The sequence below is a fragment of the Astatotilapia calliptera genome, chromosome 14 (assembly GCF_964374335.1).
Source record: "Astatotilapia calliptera chromosome 14, fAstCal68.1, whole genome shotgun sequence".
Taxonomy (NCBI): Eukaryota; Metazoa; Chordata; class Actinopteri; order Cichliformes; family Cichlidae; genus Astatotilapia; species Astatotilapia calliptera.
In genome coordinates, this window is record NC_137435.1 from 16993446 (window position 1) to 17019741 (window position 26296).

At 39.3% G+C, this 26296-nt stretch overlaps 1 protein-coding gene across 1 annotated transcript; it reads left to right on the plus strand.

The window, feature by feature from the left end:
- The first annotated feature begins 1149 nt into the window (after positions 1–1149).
- LOC113036595 (uncharacterized) lies at positions 1150–26293 on the plus strand. Its single transcript, XM_026193007.2, has 15 exons — positions 1150–2935; positions 3057–3077; positions 3358–3403; positions 5739–5881; positions 6691–6825; positions 6974–7168; positions 7551–7564; positions 7669–7691; positions 8830–8930; positions 17111–17202; positions 17611–17837; positions 20668–20827; positions 24377–24539; positions 24667–24717; positions 24808–26293. Exons 1-15 carry the CDS (start codon positions 2908–2910, stop codon positions 25104–25106), a joined length of 1698 nt encoding a protein of 565 aa, XP_026048792.2. The 5' UTR covers positions 1150–2907; the 3' UTR covers positions 25107–26293.
- Positions 26294–26296: the final 3 nt, after the last annotated feature.

The window sequence follows — 26296 nt, forward strand, 5'->3', positions numbered from 1 at the left end:
CACACACGCACACACACACACACGCACACACACACACACACACACACACACACACACACACACACACACACACACACACACACACACACACACACACACACACACACCAGGAGTTATAAGGTTAATGGGCATCCAGTTAGCTAGCTAGTTAGTACCTTGGGCACATGGACATATGACAAAATATCTATATTTTTGTTGTTAAACTATTACGTCTCAACAAAGTACTTTTTCTATATTTTTAGTAGTGTGTCACACAGACAACATGCTTTAAAAGTGCTTGCTCATAGAGGGGTCATATGTTTACTTATCCCCCCCAAAAAAACAAAAAAACAAACAAGAAATTAGAGTTCTCCAATGCTGCAGGACTTGTCTAGCGATTTCCCGGAATAATGGCAGTGTAGATGAAGCTTGTGACGTTCACTTTCTTTCCACATCCAGGTGTTCTCTCTCACCAACCGCCAATCAGCCAGGGTGTTTTAAACACGGAAACACACAGATATACAGCAAACGGTGAATAAAGAATAAGGAATGTGTTTTTAGGACAAACGTGTAAACCTGGTATTTGCATTTTTGCTTCGGTGTTTTGTTTTGATTATTTTTAGCCGATTCACTGCTCCAAACAGATGTTGAATGTATTTTGTCTTAAATGCGTTTCGTGATGAATTGCATTATTAGAGTAAAGACGTATGACGCACCTTCTTAGGCAAGTGTGTCAGCATGAACACGACCAAGTAGGCTATACTAGAGCGCACATAACTGCAACTGGAACACAAATTTCTCCTTCGTCATGTGATCTATGTCTATCTTGAGCAACTCTGTCGAGACGGTTGCGTATAGGCGTCAGGTGCAATTCTTGCATCATTTGTCAAGACTTTGGGTAGTTCTCAGGAGATAAAGTATCACCTGAGATATAAAAAGAAAAATATTGCAGTATACCAAAACATGTACCAAGTTGCATGAATTGCTTTTCACAAATACAAAAGCGTTCCGCCAAAAATAAGAATTACATTACTTTTGAATCCAACAATAACAAAAGAAAGACGAGGTTCATAATCTTGTTCATAATCTTCATCTCGGTAGGAGCTAACGATTCAAGGCATGAAAATAGTGCTGGAATTTACGGATCCAGCTTGAGTTCTATTACTCAATTTTACTGGATAAATTGGAAAGATATGGTATTCGAGGGAAAGCTGGTAACTGGTTAAAAAGTTACCTAACAGGTCGGGAACAATATGTTAGCATAGGGCATTACCATTCAGAGAAACTTGGTATTACATGTGGTGTTCCCCAAGGGTCAGTGTTGGGACCAAAACTTTTCAATGTATACATAAATGATATTTTTGATGTTTCTCAAGTACTTAAACTCATACTGTTCGCAGATGACACCAACATATTTTTCAGTAGCGATGATTATACTGATCTTGTAATGACTGTAAACAGGGAGCTAAAATTAATTTAAAAAATGGATGGACATAAATAAATTATCATTAAATATAAATAAAACTAAAGCAATGTTTTTTGGTAATTTAAAATATAATATAGAATTACCAATTATCATTGAAGGTGTACCAATTGATAATGTGAGTGAAAACAAATTTTTGGGAGTTATAATTGATAACAAAATTTCATGGAAACCCCACGTCAGACACATAAAAACCAAAATTTCCAGAAGCCTCGCAGTTTTGAACAAAGTGAAACAATTCCTTGATAAAGATGCACTTCGTACTCTGTACTGTACCCTGGTTCTTCCATATCTTACATATTGTGTGGAAGTGTGGGGAAATACATATAAAAATACAACTAATCCATTAGTCACAGTACAGAAACGAGCACTGCGTATTATTCACAAGGCTGGTTATCTAGATCATACTCACAAATTCTTTCTTCAGGCAAAGTTACTTAAATTCCAGGATCTGGTTAATTACAATACATCCATAATTTTGTATAAAGCTTTTACTAAACTTTTACCGGCAAATTTACAAACTAGATTTGAAATTCGAGAAAAGGTTTATAATGTGAGAGGCTTTGGAGAATTCAAATTACCCAGAACTCGAACAACCCGTAAAGGCTTTTGTGTGTCTGTATGTGGTGTGAAAATCTGGAACAGTCTGAGTTTACAATTGAAACAATGCAAAAATATTCATAGATTTAAATTTCTCTACAAACAGTTGGTCTGGTCACAGTATACTCAATGATGGGTTTTAGTGTGCTCTGTAATGTCTGTCCTCTTACCATTGCTGGTATGGATTCCAAAATAAAAAATAAATAAAATAAAGTGTGCGTATGTATGTACATATATGTACTTGTGTGTGTAGATATATATGTATGTATATGTATGTGTGTTTGTTACTTGTAGTTATTACTGCCTGTTACCTGTGGTAATGCAATTTATAATTTATATATTCTGTATTCAGTTATGAAGGCTCTAATTGTTGGTTGCGAGCTGCCGCTTAGATGCTTGTATCTGCCCGGGGCTGTTGATGGGTCTGTATGCAATGATGGGCGTAGCTGCGGGAAGTTTATTGTTTTTTTTTGTTGATGAGTGAGTATAGGGGTGGGATTTAATAAGTTTTCTTCGTCCCACTCCTTTTTCAGGCAAGTTTTGTTTTTTGTTTTGTGTATTTTATGTTCAATATAGGTATTTGTTGTGCCTGAAAATGAATAAATAAATGAAAAAATGAAATGAATGACGTTGCATCTGAATGGAAATCGGTGTCTACATTCCACATGACAAATGTTTTTTGTAAGTCTTAACCAATGTTGTTGTCACTTTTAGGCAAGCACATTAGTCGTGTGTGCACTCCACCTTCTTGGCACCGGACAGGTGGGTGTGGCTGATATATATAGGCTCATCCGTCTGCACTGCTTCACTTTCAGGGCAATCAGATTCAATTAAAGTGGTCCAAAATGCTCATATTTGGGGTTCTACAATTTGGTATGTTTTTTTTTGTTGTTTTTTTAAATATTTTTTTAATTACAATTGTGGGATATATTTCGAATAATCTAAATCACAATTTTAGAAAATTGAATAATAATGTTTTTCGCTCATTTTTCAGCTTTGGTGGTTTTCGCTTGCGGTAAGTAGGGTTGAATTTTTCTTCTAAAAGCTGATGTGCATGCTACATTTCACATTGCCAGATTTGTTATTATTTTTGATGAAAATTAATTCATTTTTTTCAGTGGACAATTTAACACTTTTGTCGTCAGCTAGACCCCAGATTTATTGCATGCCTTGCGTGTCCACTCATCAATTTTGTTGTTGAAAAATAAAATCTGGCAGTGTGACTGATTCTCTCTTCTAAACGGACTCAGTTCTTATTGATTAAACTACTACTTGAAATATGTGCTTGTTGACAGAGCCCACAGGAGATACTGATGCAGCCTCTAGAAACGACTGTTACCGGTGAGACAGACTTTCCTCACCTTATGTGCGAAGACCTCCAAAGTGAAAGGACACTTTCCAATCTAAGCAGATAATTTATTAAGAATCTACTTGTCAACTCTTGACATCGTGATATTTTTGAGTACAGGGAGATGTTAAAACGTGATCCCTTCAGTCATATTGTAGCTAAGCAGTGCATCTACACGCACACCGATGGTCTAGTCCAGGGGTCTGCAACCTTTAACACCCAAAGAGCCATTTGGACCCGGTTTCCACGGAAAAGAAAACACTGGGAGCCGCAAATACTTTTTGACATCTAAAATGAAGATAACACTGTATATATTGTTTTTTACTTTTATGCTTTGTGTGAACAACTAAGGTGTGTTGCTTTATGTAATTAACGTATTTTGAACTCTTAAAAAAAATATAACAAAAGGAAAGACACCCAGCTGAACAAAAATGATCCATGTAGCAAACAAAAACTGTTGTGAGCCGCCACACACATATCGCCTTTGTGCTTTTGGAGCCTTGACCTGACTTTTAAAAAAATAACTGGGGAAAAAAAAGCACTATGCTGCTAAAAAAAATGAAAAATAGATATTTGCAAAATTCTGCCTAAATATGTATTTTACCTGGTTAATGTGTGTGGCGGGGCGTGGTCTGCAGCGCCGCTGCAACGCACCTGAGCGGCACCCGCAATCACGCGTCGTCGCCTTAAAGTCTGTGCTATCTATGCTGTTGTGTTGTTATGTGTCGGGCTGTGAGCAGAAAAGCGACAGCCGGCTGTATACGTACAGCAACCGTGTGTGAAAAGTGGCCTATAAAGAAACATCGTCTGGTCTGCCGTGATATCTTTATAATGGGACTTCTGCTCCTGAACCTTTGCACACAGCGTCTGCAAATCGGGGCTGTACGAAGTCACTTTCATCTTTACGCAGGACTATAAGCTGTTATATGTGAGGGGTGAGCGGTGTTTGATTTTAACATAGTTCACGGTGGAGAATAGCTGCTGACATAATGTGGATCCGAAGACCCATAATTGGCCTACTTGGGGTTGAAAGTCCCGATAAATGCACGGCGTTTCGGCGGGTATACCGGCTTCCGCGAGTGTGACGCTTATTTTGAGCGATCAAAAAATAATAGAATGTAATTTTATTTTTATATTTCAATATCACAATCTTATAATTTAGAACTACAAGTTAAAAAAAAGAACTAATATAAATAAAATACACTTCAGCTAAATACTTCTAATTTATTTTCCCAAACCACGCGGAGCCGCAGGTTGCCGACCCCTGGTCTAATTAGTAGCGGTTTTTGACACGGGCGGTTGCCACCACGATGCCGGGTGGGCGGGCATCGGCAAAAAAAATAAATTAAATAAAATAAATTAGCTGCCCCGACATCATGCCAGGCACCGATCGGCTTTCTGACGCTCATTTGCTGGGGGTAAGGGCGAGGTGCGCCCGCTGCTTGCGGCACAGGGAGGAGAGGACGGGGCAGCGGTGGATTCTCTGGCTGGCTGGAGCAGCATCTGATAACCAACTCGCAAAATAAAACAAAATTAAAAAAAAAACCCCCAAAAACAACAACAAACACGAAAACACCAGACACATGATGAAATGCTAGGTAAACCTTTGTGAGTGTGTGTGTGTGTGTGTGTGTGTGTGTGTGTGTGTGTGTGTGTGTGTGAGAGAGAGAGAGAGGGAGAGATTCTCTAGCGTTATTTTTGTGCCACTATTCTGAGCTCACGTTAAAAAAAAAAAAAGTGAGCGCATGTAAAGAGCAAGTCTAGACTTGCACCTGCAAATTCTGCAAGCTTGCATTTTGAGGAGAAATTAAAAAGAATTTTATTTGAGCCAAGAAAAGCTAAATTTGAGTGAACAAAATTCATTGCTGCGTGCAAAAAATGTATTTTACTGTCTGATATTATCCATACACACACACACACACACACAATAGCAGCCCCTCTCGCTGAGTATTTGCATTTGCGCTTGCTCGCAATGTGCTGCTTGCTCTCTCAACATTTCTGCCCGTGCGCTTTCAACTCTTTTTGTACACCGTTATATTTGTGCCACAAAACCAGCCAATCACAGACAGGGAGATGTTAAAACGTGATCCCTTCAGTCATATTGTAGCTAAGCAGTGCATCTATTTGCACACCGATGGTCTAGTTGTATGTAGACGTTAACATGTTTTCCATCAGAGGGCAGTATAATAAAGCAAAAATGAGGAAATCTGTACAGATTTGACTGTTCAGATGATGTGATGATTATAGTTAATATATATATGTACTTTTATGTCTGTGAAAATGACTGTCAGTGTTGATATCCTGGGTTTGGTTATCTTCGCTTTTCAGAAAAGACTGTGATGGAACAGTGTATGACATCCAAGAGGCTACTTGCTGTGGAAACAGACTTCACCCAGGTGGAAGTTTGTCTTGTTGTGGAAATGAGCCTTACAATCCTGAAACAGCCACTTGTTGTAAACACAACATCACAGGTAATAATTTATGAACTAGCTACATAACTAAAACTGGAGTTGAATTGTACCAATTTAGACTGAAAGGAAGCACAATAGCACAGTGTTTAGCACTGTTGTCTAGGAGTAAGAAGGTCCAACATCCAACATCTGGCTAGGGCCTTTCTGTGTGGAACTTTAATGTTCTCCAGAGAACATATAAACTGGGTTTTGGTTCCATGTCCTCTCTCCTCTTTCAGCACTTGGTATTTCTCAAGTTTCTCATGTTTCTTCCTGATGTTGTCAACATTTGTTATAGCTACATTTATCTCTGCATGTCCCTGTATATGTATACTATGCTAGTCAGCTGGTTATGGCATTCCAAGATGCTAGCCCTTCCTGCTAGCATCTTGGAACCCCAACCTGGTAGGTTGGGATCTACCACACCAGGTAAGACCCCAGGTGCAGACTTGCAGACTATGCAAAGATGCCTCTGAGCCATCAGCACATAACAACAAGGTGCAAGATGCTAGCAGGCAGGTCGTACGTGGAATGCCATAACCAAGTGGCTGGCATAGTATACAGAAACATTTGTGTTGATTATGGCCTCGAAGTCCTGAGGTCAAATTGGATATGCCTATCCATTTTTATAATTTTTCCCAGTTTTTTTTTGAGTGGACATCAAAGCTCATCCAGCTCATATTTTGTTCTAGGTTTCCAGTGACTCAGTGCTGCTCAACTAAAAATGAAAATACCACACTAGACTGAACTTTTTTGTTCTCTTTAAACTTGTGGACTTTCTGGTACTGATTTTAGACAGTGGTTCTAGTGATTGTGTCTTGTTTTAACAGCCAGTGTTACTCAGGGTCTGAGTGAAAAGGTGTCCAAGTGCTGTGACCTAAAGGTGTACAACCCAATCAATGAAATATGTTGTCAATCAACCATCATATCAAAACGTGGACCAATGGCTGAATGCTGTGGTAACGGTGAGCAGACACACAGTTGGAAAAGAAGACTAAATTAAATTTCTGTGAAATGTACTCCATTCAAACATTTTGAGGATATTGGAGCAGCTTCTCAGTTGAGTTATATTTGAAGTAAAAATTTTAAAAATGACAATGATCTTTTCCACAGATGTTTTTGATAAGGACAAACAGTTGTGTTGTGGTCCAGCTGATAATAAGACAATTCTGGTGAGGAATTCCCGTCACCATGAGTGCTGCGGTCACAGCCAGTATGACACTGAGACTCAGTGCTGCTGTTCAAATGAGGAGAAGTTGGAGATACAATCGAAGGATTCATCCTGCTGTGTCAGGAATTTCAGTCCAGGTCAGCTCAGTACATAATAGCATGTCATTCTTTGCTGAATGGATTTCATGACATTTTTTGTAGTTTGAATCCAACTTTACATATCAGTCTTTAGGTATGTCAAACTGAGGCGTCTGCATGGTTACATTTGCTTAAAAAAATAATCAGCTTTCGATTAGTTTGCTTGTAGCAAATTTCCCTTTTTCCATTTTCCTTTGGATGGTTAAAGGAAGCTTATGCTAATTACTGTGAGTGAAGCCTGTATGTTGACTTTGTCTTTCCCTCTACAGGCCTTTCAAGTGGAAATTGTTTTGTTTTTTGTTTTTTTCAGTAAACTGAAATATAAGCTGAAATTAAGCATATTTCCTTCTTATTTAAAAATCTTGATGCTTTTTGTCCACAGGTGTGGAAAAACAGGTAAGCACACTGTAACAAAAGTATTAATTGCCTTAGATTGGTCAATAAAGAAACGTATTGGTCCTTTCTTAAACAATAATTTTACATCCCATTTTATTTTACAGATCACAGAGCTTCAACCCAACTGGTAGGTTAAAGGAACTTTTTGCAATTATTCTAGGTCTTTGTCAGCCCTTGGCATTTCTCAAGCGTCCTTCTTTCTAATCTTGCTTCTTATAGCTAATTGTATCACCACGGCACTGTTCTCTGCTTTTTCACCTTTGTTATGTCTGGTTGGTAAGCTATCACCAGTTTGCCCATCTGTATCTGGAAGTCTCAAAGACAACACAGAGGCACTAATCATGGCAGTACAGGAACAAGCCCTGAGCAAATGATCCATAGAAGCTGGAGTCTACCACACCAAGCAAGACCCCAGGTGCAGGCTGTGTAAAGATGCCACTGAGACAATCCGCCACATAACAGTAGGGTGCAAGATGCTAGCAGGCAGGGCATACATAGGACGCCATAACCAAGTCACCAGCATAGCATACAGGAACATCTGTGCAGAGTATGGCCTGGAAGTCCTGAGGTCTAAACAGGACATGGGTGGTTGTGAATCACCAAACTAAGAGCCTGTGGGACTTCCAGATACAGACGGACAAACTGGTGATGGCTATGAACCGGACACAGTAGTGGTAGACAAGCAGAGGACCCAAGCTTGAAGAAGGGGTAAGCAGGGGGAAGAGGGGAATTTTTAATTCATGTAATTTACATCCATATCTATATGTTTATATAGTTCTCTCTCTCTCTGTCATGTTCTCCCCTTGCCTGTGTTGGTTTTCTTCGGGTACTCTGGCTTCCTCCCACAGTCCAAAGAAATGCAGTTAGTGGTGTTAGGTTGATTGGTGATTCCAAATTGCCTGTACGAGTAAATGCAAATGGTTGTCTGTCTCTCTGCGTTAGCCCTGCGTCAGGCTGGTGATCTGTCCAGGGTGTAGCTTGCCTCTATGGTAGCTGGGATAGGTTTCAGATATAGGTATATAAGATGTATCACATACCTCTAAAGATAGGTAAAGGGACCATTCCACTTTCCATTTATTCCGGTTTGACTTTATTAAATGAAATCTCTATACATATTTTACACTTGTGTGCCATACATTAGTCTATGCTGTTTACAAAAGAACAAAAAAACAAACAAACTATTAATTGTGTTCGACTTTGTGGTTTTGTTCATGTGATGTGGACAGCTTGTGTGTTTATTTTTGCCCGTCTTTGTACATCCACAGCACTGAACCAAACACACACCTCTGTGGGTCATCATGTTACAATCCAAAGGAAAGTCAGTGCTGTGAGAGAAATCAAAAGCCTCACTGGTTCTGTGCCTCAGGTAACACCGTCTCTGAAGGAAATTGCCATCCCGGGTTTCCTCCGTGGCGTGAGCGATAAGCAGAGTTTTGTCCTTTCCTTCTAAGATTCCTAATTATTTAAAGTAACACTCAGGTATGCCGTTCAGCTGGGTTAGTTACAGCGCCGGGAGCAGCTTGGGAGAACAAGGAAACACAGACTGCTTCAGGTTGCCTTCCCAAATCAACTCAAAGGTTTATTTGATACACAGCAGTTTATATAGATGAAAAAAGGTTCGTGTGTCAGCTTTCCCAGTTCAAACCGGTACAGACCAAATAAGGAAACGTCTTCCTGCCTTGTGAACAAAGAAGTATCCTGTGTGTAGTTTATCAGCTCAGCTACAATTTATGATCATCCCAGCAAAATACACTCCTAGACATAAAATACAGAGTTCTTTCATTAGTGAATTCTGAAACAAACCACCTAGCCTTTAACGAGCCTTTTCCAGGAGATAAGGAAAAGGGAGGATGGGAGTAAAGAAGTGGTCTCATCTCTGTGGTGTTTTCGACCTTGAGGTACCAGCTTGTGAGTCCTACACATTAATTCTTGGGTCACAGAGAAAGAGAAAAACAACTAGTAGATCGGCCTTATTGAGTAACAGTTTTCCTGTATAAAACAATATCCTGTAAATGCTTACCGTGGTATTAAAATACCTAACAGTTCCCCTCTTTTATTATTTTTTAAAAATAATAACTCAAATAGAAAGGAAAAATCACAAATGTAATAACATAATATAAAAAGCAAATCATAAAATGTAATAGTTCACAACCTAATGTTCAATATACACATCAGGAACATCATTGGTAACATCTGGCACATCCTCAGGATCAATTTGTGCTAATTGCAAATACATTGAAGTGGCTGTACTGGTAGCTATATGGGTTATCATTGAAAATGTGGCTTGCAGAAATGTGAACAGGGTTGCACTTTACAATATGAAATAGTAAATAAAAATCCTAAGGTTAATGCAGTAGATATGATTAATAACCTAAATATATAAAGAAGACAGTTCTTCAGTCGTCTCCTGGCCTGGTCCCAGGTTCGAGAGACACAGAATAAGCGTCGTATGATGACAATGGGCATTTCATTTTCTCCATTATCAGGATGAAATGAGTCTGGCTTTATCAGGTTAGACATCATGTGGTACTTTTGGCTTTCTGTTCCTGCTGGATGTTTGAGTACCTTGTTGTTGCTCTTTCAGACGTTGTGTGTTAATCAGTGATTGTGTGTGTGTACATTGGATCCGGGCGCTGGCTCGCCGGAGATGTCATCTACCCGTGTGTGTTTATTTGCTCTAGTTCCGGGCGCTGGCTCGCCGGAGATGTCGTCTGCTTGATCCGACGCCTGAGATGGTCCGATTGGGCTGGTCTTAACCCTGCTGGCATGAATCCACTGAGATTGTCCGTCTGTGAGGATGCTGGTTCTTCGTCACTGCCAGTACAGTCTGGGGGCTGGAACACGCGCGGCCTCCCAGAGAGTCCTTGGTTTTAGTGGCTTCTCCAACATGCATCTCCTTGTCTCCACTGGTGGAACTGTGGAGGGGAAAAGCTGAGAGAGACAAACTTTCTGATAGTTATTATTCAGTTTTTCTACCAGGTTGTGAACATCAGTGGACAATGCAATATACATCACCTTCTACTAGCGGTGCCCCTCTGGAAGCTGACCATGGTCTTGGAAATAGTCTTATTTCAAATGGAAATAATTTGGTTACTTCAGATTGAGTCATTCTAATCTCACACAGGACTTGAGTAAGTAATTTGACACAGGTCATTAAAGTTTTAGCACACTTTTGAATTACTTCTAATGTGAATGAAGATCCTCTATCACTGTTAATCTGGTGAGGTATTCCGAATCTGGGTATTATTTCATTGCTCAACTTTTGACAGACTACTTCTACAGTTTCTTTTGAGGTTGGATAAGCTTCTACTCATTTACTAAATTGATCCACTATTACCAGTAAGTACTTGATGCTTCCTTGTGCTGGCATATGTGTAAAATCAATTTGTAATGTATGAAATGGAAAATCTGGTTGTGGTAAATGCTGATGTTTTGCTTTTGAGCTACCTACATTAGTTCGCGCACATGTTAGACAGGTTGCTAATATGCTTTTTACTGCATGTGATGTTTTCTCAATTACAAATCTTAATTTTATTGCCCCTATTACCCCTCTTTGTCCGACATGACTCACACAGTGAAAATGTCGGGCAAGGACTGGCATCAGGGAATATGGGAGGGCAATCAAACCCTTAAGATTTTTGTATAGGCCATCTCTGTCTTCTAAGGTACAGTCATTATTCTATGCAGAGGCTTGCTCTTGTATGAATTTTAAATCAACATTTGTTCCTAAATAGTCTGGGAGTGTAACAAGTGGCAGCTGTAGGGGCACAGATAATACTTCCTGCGGAGGTGGGAGCTGTGATGCAGCTGCAGCCTTGGCTGTCACGTCTGCTAAGGCATTACCTGTTGCTTCGTCTGTGTCAGCTGTACTGTGTCCTGTCGTTTTTACAACTGCAACGGCCGATGGCAGCTGTATAGCCTGAAAAAGTCTTTGAACAAAATCAGAATTTAGCAATTTATTTTCCATCAGCAGATCTAAATCCTCTCTGTCTCCACAATGTGCCAAAGTCATGCACAACGCCAAATGCATAGCGGCTGTCTGTGTAAATTGTCACATGCTTATCCAAATGTAGCTCACAGGCGCGTATTAAAGCCATGAGCTCTGCTTTTTGTGCTGAGTGAAATGGTAATGAGTGAGCCTCTAGTATGATGTCAGGCACTGTTACCACTGAATAGCCACAAAGAAATGAGTTGTCATTCGGCCTTGAACAGGACCCGTCCACATAAACCGTGGCTGAGTCTGAGATAGGTGTTTGCTCTAAATCTGGACGTGGTGCAGTGGATTCCTGTATACATGTCATGCAGTCATGAACATCAAGCCTGTCTGAGCCATCCTGTCGGTCAGAAGAACACAGAATAGTATCAATAAATGTCATGGCGAATCAGGTGTGCTGCTCGCTTTTATAGTGAGATTTGCATATGTTGTGTAGTTATGTTTGCTAGAATGGTCATGACCTGGTGATTGGTGTGTAGAATAGTGTCATGTGAGAGTGTGAGCTTCTCGCAGTCCCTTATCATGATAGAGCAAGCTGCTACTGCTCTCAGGCAGGCCGGCATTCCCTGGACAATTCAGGCAGCACCTTTGAGTGGCGGAGGTCAGCACTCCCTGTAATGCATTGAAAGAGACAGTCATTTCTGTGGACCACAGTATTCGAGGAGGCTTCTCTTTTTTACAACAGTCACGCAGAATGTGGTCATGAAAAGAACAGTCTGGTATCCACTGTCTGCAATAGTTCACCATGCCTAAGAAGGACGACATGTCCTTCTGTGTAGTGGGACGAGGGACGGAGGTCACAGCTTTGACCCTGTCTGCAGTCATGGAACGTTTTCCGTGAGACAGTGTGAATCCCAAATATTGAACAGAAGTCTGACAGTACTGCATTTTCTTTGCTGATGCTTTGTGGCCAGTCTTTTTGAGGTGCTGGAGAAGCATGTGTGTAGCAGTTTGACATAGTTTTTCACTCTCAGCACAGAGGAGGAGGTCATCCACATGTGGATCAGGGATTCAGCCCTCAGGAGGAGTGAAGCACCAGGGTAGCACGGATCACCATTGAGAAAGCAGCAGGGCTGTCTATCATGCCTTGGGGCAAACGAGTCCAAGTGTACTGCTTATTTCTATGTGTGAATGCAAATAACGGCTGTGTGTCTTCATGAGAAAAAGGAGCGGAGCATAAATCCACCACGGTAAAATGTGTATGCAATGCATGTCAATATGCTGTGAACATCTGAAACGAGAGGTGGCAGAGGAATGTTGACTGCATTAATTTGCCTTAAGTCTTGTATGAAACGCCATACGCCAGGTTTGTTAGGCTTTGGCACAGGATTGACAGGAGTGTGGGCTTTATTGCTCCTGTAGTCAATAAATCTCCTATGATGACATCTAGAGCTGCGGCTTTTTCCGTGGAAAGGGGACATTGCCTGACATATACTCGCTTTTTGTTTTTTAGCTGTGCGTGATAAGGTATGCAGTCAATAAATCCTATATCATTCTCACTTTTTGACCACAATGTCATATTCTGGTATTCAGCTGGCAACGTAAGTGCAGAAATAGTACAGTGGATAGGGTAGGTTAGATCTATGTGACGACATATTTCGTAACCTATGTCTGAGTTATGTAACAAAATCACTGTTTGACCTTCACTTGTGTGAGCAGTTATCATGTTGTTGAACAGTGTGAGAGAAACAAAAGTGTGGCTCCCAGTCATGGGATTACCTGTTAGTGGCGTCTGTACACGTTTTTTTTTGGCACAGTGTGTGACATAGAGTACCGGACAAAAAGGATGTTGAGTTCATTCTCTGCTGAGGGTCCAGCTGACACAGAGGATGTTCCTTCTCCATCATGTCGGTACATAGGGCAGAGAAAACATAAGCTGTTATCAGTGTCAGCAAACATTTCACCCTTTATGTTAAATTAAATACACAAATTCATTTTCGCTTTGGGTGTCTGCGGCTGCTGGAAAACTGAGCTAAATTTGCACCTCTAGCTTGTCCAACAGTGCATAAAGCGTTTTATGAATACTAGGATAGATTCATCAGGCTTCTGTTTACACATAGTTACTGCATTTAAGTCAATTTTGTCTCTGGACATTGTTAGCAGGAATTTCTTTAGATTCTTAAAGAAATCGGCGACTTTGTCATTATTTACCCTCCTTTTGTCCATAGCGGTAACATTTGATGCATCACGTCGCGGCATTCTGCCATATATTTTCTACAGGACTTTTTAAGTAGACTACTTTTCTTATCACAAATGATATTCAACATTTCTACTGACCTGGTTTCTGGCGATAATCGTTCGGGATAAGGCTCCGAAAAGAAATTAGAATGCATTGAACTTCTTAAGTTGTAAACAAAGTCAGTCACATAAGCACTCCCGCATGTTCTGGATACGTGATCACGGACGTCTTCACCGATTCGCGGACGTAGGTTACACGTAACCGGAAATGGGAGTTGTACTGAGCCGTTATTTGAGACTTTATTTTGTATTTTATTAATTTTTGGTTTTACAGGTACTTTAGATTTTTTATCGGACCTGTCTGTGGTCTTTGAATTATTCTGACCCATGTTCAGTGATTTCCAGAGGGGTTTACACGCTAGGAGGATTTAGGTTAGTATTTTCGCTGCGGCACAGCTGAGGTTACTTTAAATTTATTGCTAGCAATTTTTTGTTTGTGTGAGCAACTCTCACTTAGCGAGCAACTTCTCGCTTAACGAGCAACTTCTCGTAAAACAACAGGCAACTTCCTGTGTTCTTTCTGCTTTTAATTTACTGCTTTTAACCCTTGTATGGTAATCGGGTCTGTGAGACCCGTTTTCAGTTTTCTTTCGTTTTTTTTTTTTTTTTTTTTAACAAAATTAAATTTAATTATTTACTAGCTTTCTGTGAGTGAGCAACTTCTCACTTCTTAACGTACGTTTCAAGATAACAGGCAACTCCCTGTGTCACTCTTTGGTGAGCAACTTCTCACTTAACGAGAAGTATTTAAGACAACAGGCAACTTTCTGTGTCACTTTTCTAAGTGAGCAACTTCTCACTTTTTAACGTACGTTTAATTAAACAATTAATTATTATTATTTTTTTAAACAAAATTAAAATATTCAAGACAACAGGCAACTTCCTGTGTCCACCAACACCACACAAGGGTTAATTTACTTTATTCGGGGACTGAGGAAGTCGTCAGTGTATCTCTCTGGATCACTAAGTGAAACTTCGTCAGCATATCCCGTTTCTTTATGGATCAATCACTGAGAGAGGTATAATATGGTCTCTATATAAATATGAAAGACGCATATTTACCTTCTGTCAGGGATCCCACTTCTTGACACCAAAATTGAAGGAAATTGCCATCCCGGGTTTCCTCCGTGGCGTGAGCGATAAGCAGAGTTTTGTCCTTTCCTTCTAAGATTCCTAATTATTTAAAGTAACACTCAGGTATGCCGTTCAGCTGGGTTAGTTACAGCGCCGGGAGCAGCTTGGGAGAACAAGGAAACACAGACTGCTTCAGGTTGCCTTCCCAAATCAACTCAAAGGTTTATTTGATACACAGCAGTTTATATAGATGAAAAAAGGTTCGTGTGTCAGCTTTCCCAGTTCAAACCGGTACAGACCAAATAAGGAAACGTCTTCCTGCCTTGTGAACAAAGAAGTATCCTGTGTGTAGTTTATCAGCTCAGCTACAATTTATGATCATCCCAGCAAAATACACTCCTAGACATAAAATACAGAGTTCTTTCATTAGTGAATTCTGAAACAAACCACCTAGCCTTTAACGAGCCTTTTCCAGGAGATAAGGAAAAGGGAGGATGGGAGTAAAGAAGTGGTCTCATCTCTGTGGTGTTTTCGACCTTGAGGTACCAGCTTGTGAGTCCTACACATTAATTCTTGGGTCACAGAGAAAGAGAAAAACAACTAGTAGATCGGCCTTATTGAGTAACAGTTTTCCTGTATAAAACAATATCCTGTAAATGCTTACCGTGGTATTAAAATACCTAACAGTCTCCATGTTTGTTTTGACATTTATCCACTTTATCTGTTAGTTACTAGTTGATGTGACTTGGCACCACAGGGTGATCTTAACTATACAGCTTCAATAGCAGTTAGAGCTTTTTGGTATCTTGTGTGTATCAGTGTGAAAGCAAAGAACTTCAACAAAATACTAAACTAATAATGTAAATCGAAAATGATATTAAAATAAGAAATGGTGCAATTTTCGCTCATTTTGAAGTCATAAACCTTAAACAGTTCTAAAAGACGGGGACAGGAACACATATACCTTTGTACTCCTTTTTTTGATTTTGCTGTGCCCTACGTGTTTTCCGTCTGTGATGGTTCTCGAGCCAGCTTTGTACTCTTTTACTACCATGTAATCTATTATAAAGAATAACTGGGCATTGTCTAACATGAAAAAAAGACATCTGCATGCCAGCAAGTTCTTCCAAATCCTCGATTTATTTTTCAGTAATAAGAAGGCTTTCATGATGCAAGTTACTCAAGCCCCACACCCTAACAAATGGTTTGATGCTTTAACTCAAAAAAGAGCAGTATTTCATGCCACAAACAGAGTTCAACTAAATGTAAAATATTTGTTGTTATAGGCAGACAATTAGCCAATAACAAACCCTGCTGAAAATAAGGCAAAAAAAAATGTGGGAGGAAGCGACAGTAAAGGCTGTGAATAAAGCCACAGAGACAAATGACTGAACGATTTGACTAAAAAAACAGAATGTTGGGAAGAGTTGTTTCTGTCTGACTTACTTCTCAGGTTGCCCTCAGATAAATCCAGACAGTGAACTAAATTTCTTTATGCTTACCGACAATGAAGCATGTGTCATCATACTTTGAGACGGTTAAGAAGTCTGTCTTGCGAGGATCAACGTCATGGGAAAAGCAGGTGACGCATGAAAGCCTGGCTAATGAATAAAGAGCAAGTGAAATTAAAAGACAGGAGGGGAGAGAGACAAAAAGCAAGTGTGTTTGTTTTTTTTCCTTAACTATGGAAATGACTCATTAGATGAGCAACATCTTTTGGATAAAACTAGCTCCCATAAACTGCAAACTCCAAAAAGGATGTTAGCCCAACAACACATGGCAAACTGCAGCTCGTTTGTTAAAAACATTTCTGGAGATCTGAATGGGTTCATTAACTTTGTTGTACCGCTATAACTTGTTATCTTTATGACATGTTGTTGAACCAGAAAGTCACCCAACTCTTTTTTCACTTATTCCCTCCACTTTACCACAGTTTTACCTCACTCTGATTTTTGCACATTTGGCTTCACATGCCATCAGGGTTCTTTTTTCTGACAGGTAATTCCTCTGTGCGTCGCTTACCCTTTGCAGATGGAGACAATAAACTTATGTCTATTAAAGAGGGTATTGTATTTGAAACTCGAGTAGTAAGTGTGCGAAACAGGGAACGTGTATTTTCTTCTCTCTCTAAGTCATCTTTTCCACATATCATTTATCTCAACATGTTCAGTCTGATAAGTTTTTATTGCAACTCCTCTCTCTTCTTTCCACCTTTCTGACCCTCACATCTCTCTATTTAGGTCTAAGCAAGACGACACCAACTGTGTATAACCCACGCACACAAGTCTGTTGTGATGGATGTGTATCTGCGTGGAAGCCTTGGATAGATCAAGTAATGGACTAATTGCTTTACTTGTTATTCTGGCTGCTTAGCTGGAAGAGTTTTAATTTTAACTTTTTAATGCAAAGGTTAACAATTTTTATCTTTTTAAATTAGCTAATGTATGCACATTCATTTCAGTATTAAATTCTACTAAAAGAACACTTGAATCTGGAGTTTGATCAGAGAGCTCTGAGTTCCACCCTGCTCCTTTTATACAGTAACCAAGGGTATTTACGATCTGATGTCTAAAGGTCATCTAAAGGCATAGGTAGCAGTTACAACTAATGCAAAAGTGTGTGTGTGTGTGTGTGTGTGTGTGTGTAGGATATCACCTATGTGCATTTGAATGTGTAGAGGAAAAGCCTGGTTTTGTCTGCATTGCTTCACACTTAAATTCATTGCCTCTGATTCTTCCAGTGCTGTGGAGAGACGCCGTATGGCTCGGCACAACGTGGAGTTCTGTGTTGTAATAAGACCTTGTACGAGGGCAGAGACGATGGAGAGGAATGTTCAGAGATGGGTATTCCTTACAACCCGGCTAAAGGGACCATGTGTTGTTCTCACTTTCATGGCAGCCCAGGACAACACTGCTGTGGGACAGAAATTTACCAGCCTCATGCTGAGATCTGCTGCAATGGACACAGGTGTGTGTGTGTGTGTGTGTGTGTGTGTGTGTGTTCTTTTTAATGGTTTTAAACACTTGAATTTTTTTTTAAATCACATTCATATTCACTGGTATTATATTTGCTTTTTTTGTTTACTCTTAATATCGCACCCTCTACAGACAAAATTACAACATCATTATGATAAGAGGAGCACCTCAATGTCACCTGTATATATTTCATTTTGTTTAATGTACTGGGATATTTGTAATTAGAGCTATTTGTTATATTTTTGTAACTCTGTCACTTTTTTGTTTTATTTGGTTTAGTTAGTTACTGTTCTTACTGTCATGGAACAACTGTGCCCACATAATCTCCTCTGAGATTAATAAAGTAAATCATTTACAGTGGGGCAAAAAAGTATTTAGTCAGCCACCGATTGTGCAAGTTCCCCCACCTAAAATGATGACAGAAGTCAGTAATTTGCACCAGAGGTACACTTCAACTGTGAGAGACAGAATGTGAAAAAAAAATCCATGAATCCACATGGTAGGATTTGTAAAGAATTTATTCGTAAATCAGGGTGGAAAATAAGTATTTGGTCAATAACAAAAATACAACTCAGTACTTTGTAACATAACCTTTGTTGGCAATAACAGAGGTCAAACGTTTACTATAGGTCTTTAGCAGGTTTGCACACACAGTAGCTGGTATTTTGGCCCATTCCTCCATGCAGATCTTCTCGAGAGCAGTGATGTTTTGGGGCTGTCGCCGAGCAACACGGACTTTCAACTCCCGCCACAGATTTTCTATGGGGTTGAGGTCTGGAGACTGGCTAGGCCACTCCAGGACTTTCAAATGCTTCTTACGGAGCCACTCCTTTGTTGCCCGGGCGGTGTGTTTTGGATCATTGTCATGTTGGAAGACCCACCCTCGTTTCATCTTCAAAGTTCTCACTGATGGAAGGAGGTTTTGGCTCAAAATCTCACGATACATGGCCCCATTCATTCTGTCCTTAACACGGATCAGTCGTCCTGTCCCCTTGGCAGAAAAACAGCCCCATAGCATGATGTTTCCACCCCCATGCTTCACAGTAGGTATGGTGTTCTTGGGATGCAACTCAGTATTCTTCTTCCTCCAAACACGACGAGTTGAGTTTATACCAAAAAGTTCTACTTTGGTTTCATCTGACCACATGACATTCTCCCAATCCTCTGCTGTATCATCCATGTGCTCTCTGGCAAACTTCAGACGGGCCTGGACATGCACTGGCTTCAGCAGCGGAACACGTCTGGCACTGTGGGATTTGATTCCCTGCCGTTGTAGTGTGTTACTGATGGTGACCTTTGTTACTTTGGTCCCAGCTCTCTGCAGGTCATTCACCAGGTCCCCCCGTGTGGTTCTGGGATCTTTGCTCACCGTTCTCATGATCATTGTGACCCCACGGGATGAGATCTTGCGTGGAGCCCCAGATCGAGGGAGATTATCAGTGGTCTTGTATGTCTTCCATTTTCTGATGATTGCTCCCACAGTTGATTTTTTCACACCAGGCTGCTTGCCTATTGTAGATTCACTCTTCCCAGCCTGGTGCAGGTCTACAATACTTTTCCTGGTGTCCTTCGAAAGCTCTTTGGTCTTGGCCATGGCGGAGTTTGGAGTCTGACTGTTTGAGGCTGTGGACAGGTGTCTTTTATACAGATGATGAGTTCAAACAGGTGCCATTCATACAGGTAACGAGTGGGGGACAGAAAAGCTTCTTACAGAAGACGTTACAGGTCTGTGAGAGCCAGAGATTTTCCTTGTTTGAGGTGACCAAATACTTATTTTCCAACCTGATTTACGAATAAAATCTTTACAAATCCTACCATGTGGATTCATGGATTTTTTTTTTCACATTCTGTCTCTCACAGTTGAAGTGTACCTCTGGTGCAAATTACTGACCTATGTCATCATTTTAAGTGGGGGAACTTGCACAATCGGTGGCTGACTAAATACTTTTTTGCCCCACTGTACGAGACAGGCAGAAATTCCAGACATACCGAAGGTCTTTCCCACCTATTTTTCCTTTCAATGCATTGAGTTACTAAAAGAATTTCTCTGCCTCATCACTCTGAGTCTCTGTCTGGGCTTGGTGCTTAAAACCTGTGCATGTGCATGCTTGTCATGACTCCAGTGTTCAATGAATGTACATTCATATTCAGTAACTGCATTTATTGCAACATTCAATGTTTTGTATTGCCATATGGGCTGGAACCAGTGTTAATGTATGAATTATCACACAACTCAGTAGCTATTCATATCCAGGTCTCAGTTGCTGTTTTATGGTAGGCTTTGTAACAGCTGAACTTGCTGAATCTTGGTGGCTCGTAAGATGCAGTAACTATCAGAGCTTGTTTTCACGAACTTTGCTGCCAGTTGTGGCGATACCTAAATACCAAAAGAAGATCATATTTATGTTTATGTCTTTCTTTATTTGTTATGTGTCATATGTCAATGAGAGGAATGTTATAACAAAAAAAAAATAAGTTAATGAACATTGCTCATTGCTTTTTAAAACATAATGCATTGTTTTTCCTTTTTTAATCCCTGGAGAAAATAATCTTATCAATATTTTGCATTACTTTCTAACGTGGCATTAGACCCATGATCATATAATCACTAGTTAAGAATACAAACCTTAAACTACAGAGCCATATAGACGCAGATCCAGCAACTCTGACGATGTTCTGTTTTTTCAGTGCACAAATGAAGACATTATCTTTTATGCTAACATCTAGCAATACACATATAGACTAATGTAATTCGCCCTCTTATGAACATATTTATCACTCTTCTTATTTGATATTAATTTGTCCCTCTGTTTCCCAACCAGGCATCTCAAATCAGAAAACATTTACTGCTGTGGGGTCAAAGCCTACAACATTAAAGACCCACAGATGAAGTGCTGTGCAGGAACACTGTACAATCTGACATCGTTAGACAAGCATGGAGGGGATGCACAATGCTGTGGATCCATTCTGCAAAGGCCACAGGTAAAGTCAGTGACACAAATGACAGCAACAAATCATTTTGTATTTTCTACTATTGTTATGCGCAATTCTGACAGGCTTCATCTTGCTCTTGTGGTCATTTTAAAATGTTGTACAAAACATGATTTAGCTACTATAAAAGCTACTTTTGGCTACTCTCTTATTCACAAGGGATTATCACAGTGACTAGTAAACCTTGGCAGATTTTTATGCCTTTTTGTGTGAAAAAATATGAAGGATAATGTTTAAAGAAAGGAAACTTATAACTGATAGAAAATGATAGGGCAGGAGAAAAACCCTGAGGAAACCAGCAGGTCCACACCACTATGCAATTGAAGTATTATTTACTGAACAGAAGCTTTGTTTGAAGCTTTGTTTAACAGCATGTTAGAATGCATTTGGTCTCCGACTGTCTGTATTGTGCAGAGCTTAAAGACATAGGGAAGGCAAGGTAAGTTTATTTATATAGCACAATTCAACAACAAGGTGATGCTTTACAGAGACATTAAAAAACAAAAACAAATAAAAAGCATGATTTAAAATTGATAGAAAAAACAGTAGATAAAATCAGAACAGTAGATAAAATCAGTAGTTAAAATGTAAGTTTTGAAATTTAAGCTTAAAAGTGTGGATTTGGTGCTTTATTCAAATGCAGCTGAGAATAGGTGAGTCTTCAACCTGGATTTAAATAAACTGAGTGTTTCAGCTGATCTGAGGCTTTCTGGGAGTTTGTTCCAGAAATATCGGAGAAAAATAAAAAATGTAATCCGATCCATTAAATATCACGAAAGCACCTCACAAAACTTGCAACACGCCGTAACTCACCTCAGAACGTTAGCACGTCGGAGCAGTATGCATCACGTGATAGAGCGGCTGTGGCATGCGGGACCTGTTGGTGGTCTGGATAACATGTGGAGCTTCGCTAGCAACCCGGCATTTCATCTCCGACAAAGTTATCCCGAGAGAAGTAAAGCAAGTGTGTAAGTCCATCTCTGAATGTTTGTAAAGCATTCCTGCCTTAAGCTTAACAAGCGACTGCCTCTTCTTGCTGCTACTTCAATCATGAAACTGCTTAACGATCAGCTGATCGGCTTTTCTGTCGCGAGTCCGTGTCTCTTGTTTGCTTTTGGCCCACTTTGCACCAGAAAGAGGAAACCAGCGGCTGAACAACAGCAGCACGTTTAAGCTTGATCAGCTGTTGTTAGAATTTATTTAATATTACTTTCTACACCAGGATCTTTTTCTACGTAGCTGACGCTGGTAGCTGTGCAGGGGCGGATCTAGCAAAGTTTAGCCAGGGGGGCCGATAGGGCATTAACAGGGAAAAGGGGGCACAAAGACATACTTTTCTTTCTTATTCTCATTTAAAATGTCGAGCTTTTAATAAATAATTATCTGACACCCAAAGTTTTAATTTGATGTAAAATGAATAGAAGTCAATTACTGTATATAGTAACTATTAAGTCTAATATACTCTAGTAAGCTATAGTACTTTTTCCTTTGGGAAGGTACCATCTGTGCAGTCTGCAATTTTGTTGAAGAAAGATGTTGAATCTATTTAATATTTCTTGAAAAATAATTGATTTCTGTGCATTTTTTTCACACTGCATCAAATTAAGGTTGATTACGTCGATTAAGCATCATGAGGTGGAGCGTGAGGGGTGGTTCCCTGTTTTTTATTTATTTATTTTTGTTGTTGCTGGGAGTTGGAACCCTATTAGTTAGGTTGCTTAATATTTACGCTAAGTACTCTTTAAAATACCAGAATAGGGAGGATGGTGTAGGTCTAAGTTTATTAGATTGATCAGTGTTGCTGAACTATGAAATTTTTTTTTTTGCATACAGGTATAACAGAATAGCTTTAGTGTAGTTGTTGTTTTAAACTTGAGTATGAACTTATACAAAATGCAGCAAGATATAAAAAACAGTTTTGTTGATTAAAAAACACTATATCGGATTCATATCGGTATCGGCAGATATCCAAATTTATGATATCGGTATCGGACATAAAAAAGTGGTATCGTGCCATCTCTAGTTGAGACATCAGATCTTTTATCCTTGAAATATTCTTGAGGTGATAGTAAGCTGATTTTGTTATTGTCTTAATGTGTTTTTCTAAGTTTAGGTCTGCATCCATCACTACACCCAAATTTCTCGCCTGGTTTGTGGTTTTTAGGTGTATAGATTGGAGTTCTCTGGTGACCTGTAATCGTTTTTCTTTGGCACCAAAAACTATTACTTCAGTTTTGTTTTTGTTTACCTGGAGAAAATTGTGGCACAACCAGTCATTAATTTCCTCAATGCATTTACCAAGAGCCTGTACAGGGCCTCGGTCTCCTGGTGACATTGTGATATATATTTGTGTGTCATCTGCATAGCTGTGATAGTTTATTTTGTTGTTCTTTATAATGTCTGTATTCAGACATATGTCATTAAACACTTTGGTCAGAGCGGTTTCAGTGCTGTGGTTCTGTCTAAAACCTGACTGGAAGGCATCGTAGCAATTATTCTGTTTTAAGAAGTAACTGAGCTGTTGAGAAACTGCTTTTTCAGTGATCTTACTTAAAAATGGGAGATTTGAGATCGGACTGTAGTTGTTCATTTGTGTCTTGTCAAGATTGTCCTTTTTCAGTATAGGTTTGATTACAGCAGTTTTTAGTGGTTCTGGAAACACACCTGACATTAAAGAAAAGTTGACGATCTGTAACAGGTCTGACTCTAAAGTCTTTGAGACCTTTTGAAAAAACTTGTTGGCAGGACATCTAAACAGCAGGAGGAGGAGTTCAGTTAACTTAAGATGTCCTCCAGGTCTTTGCTGTTAATCGGGTGAAACCGTTTGATGGTGTTTAAACAGTTTTTCGGTGGACACAGTACATATCCTGGATCTGCTCTTGATGTACCAATTGCTTGTCTAATCTTTTGGATTTTTTCTGTGAAGGATTTGGCAAAGTCATTGCAGGCCATGGTCGAGTGAAGTTCAGCTGCCACTGACACAGGAGGGTTTGTTAGCCTGTCAACTGTAGAAAATAAGACCCGAGCATTATGACTGTTTTTAGTGATGATGTCAGAGAAGTAGGACCTTCTTGCACTCCTCAGTTGTAAATTATAATTGTGAAGTTTCTCTTTATAGATGTCATAATGAACCTTTGTTTTTCTCCATCTGCGCTCAGCTTTCCTACACTCTCTTTTTTCATTTTTCACCAGTGTGGAGTTTCTCCATGGAGACTTTTTCCTTCCAGAGATAACCTTCACCTTAATGGGAGCAATAGTGTCCATTACATTTAACATTTTAGCATTGAAGCTATTGACGAGCTCGTTGATATACACAGGTGATTTTTTTTAAAGAAAAGAAGGATCTCTAATTTAAATACAGCTTATGTTGCACCATAACTATTATTATTAGGTTTTAAGCAGGTATATACTATAACTCAAGTAAGTCAAGGAAGTTTTTTTTACCATGAATGTGAGATTGTGGACTGCCTGAATTAGCACAATGACTGCAAACTGTTGTGCTTTCATTAACCATAATTGATGATATATCTTCAAATCCAGGACATTTGCTGCTCAAGTGAGGACAAAGAGGTGCTGTACTCTGCCAAGACAGGGTTTAGCTGCTGTGGTCACCTCTACTATAACACCAGCCTGTGGTCATGCTGTGCTGGGAGGCTGAGATCAATCCATGAAGCAGGACAGGATCAGAGAAAGATGATAAAAGGTCTGTTTAGATGTTACACATTCTCTCTTACAAAGTAGGACTTAATTTTATGTCAATTTATCTTGATTGCACAACCTAGAGATCTCACTTTACCAATAATATGTCTATAATGTTCTTTGTTTTTCAGAATCCAGAGTTCTATCTGTGAATAATTTGAATAAAGCTAATCTTTGCAGAGGTATTATAAAAACATATTGGTAAAAAAAAATGATATTTATGAATTGATATGAATTAGTAGTGTAATATATTTGTGTATCTTTCTCCTTAGTGTACATTGGGGCTGTGGAAAGTGTCTCTCTGCAGAGCGTTGTGTTCAGGAATGTTTTGAAGGTCTATGGGATGCAGGCCAAAGTGAAAGCTCTGCCTTTGCCCTACGTCCTGGAAACAAATGATCGCTGTAGCTATCCTAAACTGATTCCTGGGAAGACCTACTTCTTTAACAAAGACAATATTTTCACTGGTTTCATCGATGATTCTTTTCTGCAGCCACTCCATTTCATTATTTCCAAGTGTTCACCTAGGATCACCACTCACCGAAAATTAATCAGTATGCCTTTTGCATACTGAGCACTCACACTAAAGCTGAGTGTATGCTGACACCAGCCCAGCAGCTAGACCCTGAACTTCAAAATGTAACAAAGGCAATAATGAACAGATAGGCTGGTAGCATTATAACCTTCACTTCTAAATGTACATGTTTCTAAAACAGATATATTGTGGGGATTACTTTGTCTTTGAGCTGGTTTTAAATTTTGCTCTCTGTAGCTTAAGATTCAAATCTAATTTTCAATATAAGGACTGTTTTTAATACTTTATGGAATCCTTAAAATGTCAATCCTTTCAGGACTGTGTGAACTCTTTGGGACTTGTATATTGGACAATTGATATGCATGCAGCTTTATGGCCAAATGAAGCCTGTTTCCTCATTGTTGCAAACAAAGCAGATAAATGATCTTGAGTTTATTCTATGTGTTGAATGTGGCTTTGATAGATTTACAGTGGAGCTCTCAATGTAAATCTATCAAACAGTGAACTTTCTTTTTAATATTCTGCTTTTTAAGCAGCCTATTATTCTGTGTTATTCTGTGGTGCATAAAGTAGATATTTGAAGCAATATTGATGCAACAGAGTTCAGTGGGGAGTCAATCTTTCATTGTGTGAATTTATAGATGAAAATTATATCTGTAAAATGAAAATTAAACCAGCTTCATCTCAAAGAATAAATGAATTAACTTCCTATCGTGTTCACTATCTTCTATATTTGTTACTGACTGTAGTCACTTCATGATATAACCACACTTTGACTAGTTGACACAGAAGATAAAGTTAACCTTTCCCAAGACCAGACATTGGCTATATCATATGACTCATTAAACTCATTAAGTTAGGACATTATAAAGGATAACTATTAAAGGTGCCACTAAAAGTCAAAAGATAGCCATATGTTGTAACTTTATTGCAGTTTTTGTTTGATAACAGCATTTTGATTATTTTGTAAGTGATTTAAGTGTTAGTCACATGTTTAGTGAGGGCTGTTAATTATAGATTTAATTTCTGCTAAAAGGGAGCATTTAACAGTTATTTTCATTAGAAACTGCGTTTCCCAGAATCCTTTGTGGTAGATGAAAGTTACTCTGGGTTTTAGCTAGCAAAGAAAGTTTGGGAAGCCATTATATGTTGCTCTGATGTCGAGCAGTTTATTTGTTGTACATTCCCCTTTTTGAAGCCTTATATAAAGACTATCGTTTCTCCAATTG

Bases quoted from the DNA above. Each gene is read 5' to 3' on its own strand.
- LOC113036595 (XM_026193007.2), top strand. From the start codon at position 2,908: ATGCTCATATTTGGGGTTCTACAATTTG. The intron at 5,882-6,690 runs GTAATAATTTAT...TTGTTTTAACAG, and splicing joins TTGTAAACACAACATCACAG to CCAGTGTTACTCAGGGTCTG. The intron at 20,828-24,376 runs GTAAAGTCAGTG...CTTCAAATCCAG, and splicing joins CCATTCTGCAAAGGCCACAG to GACATTTGCTGCTCAAGTGA.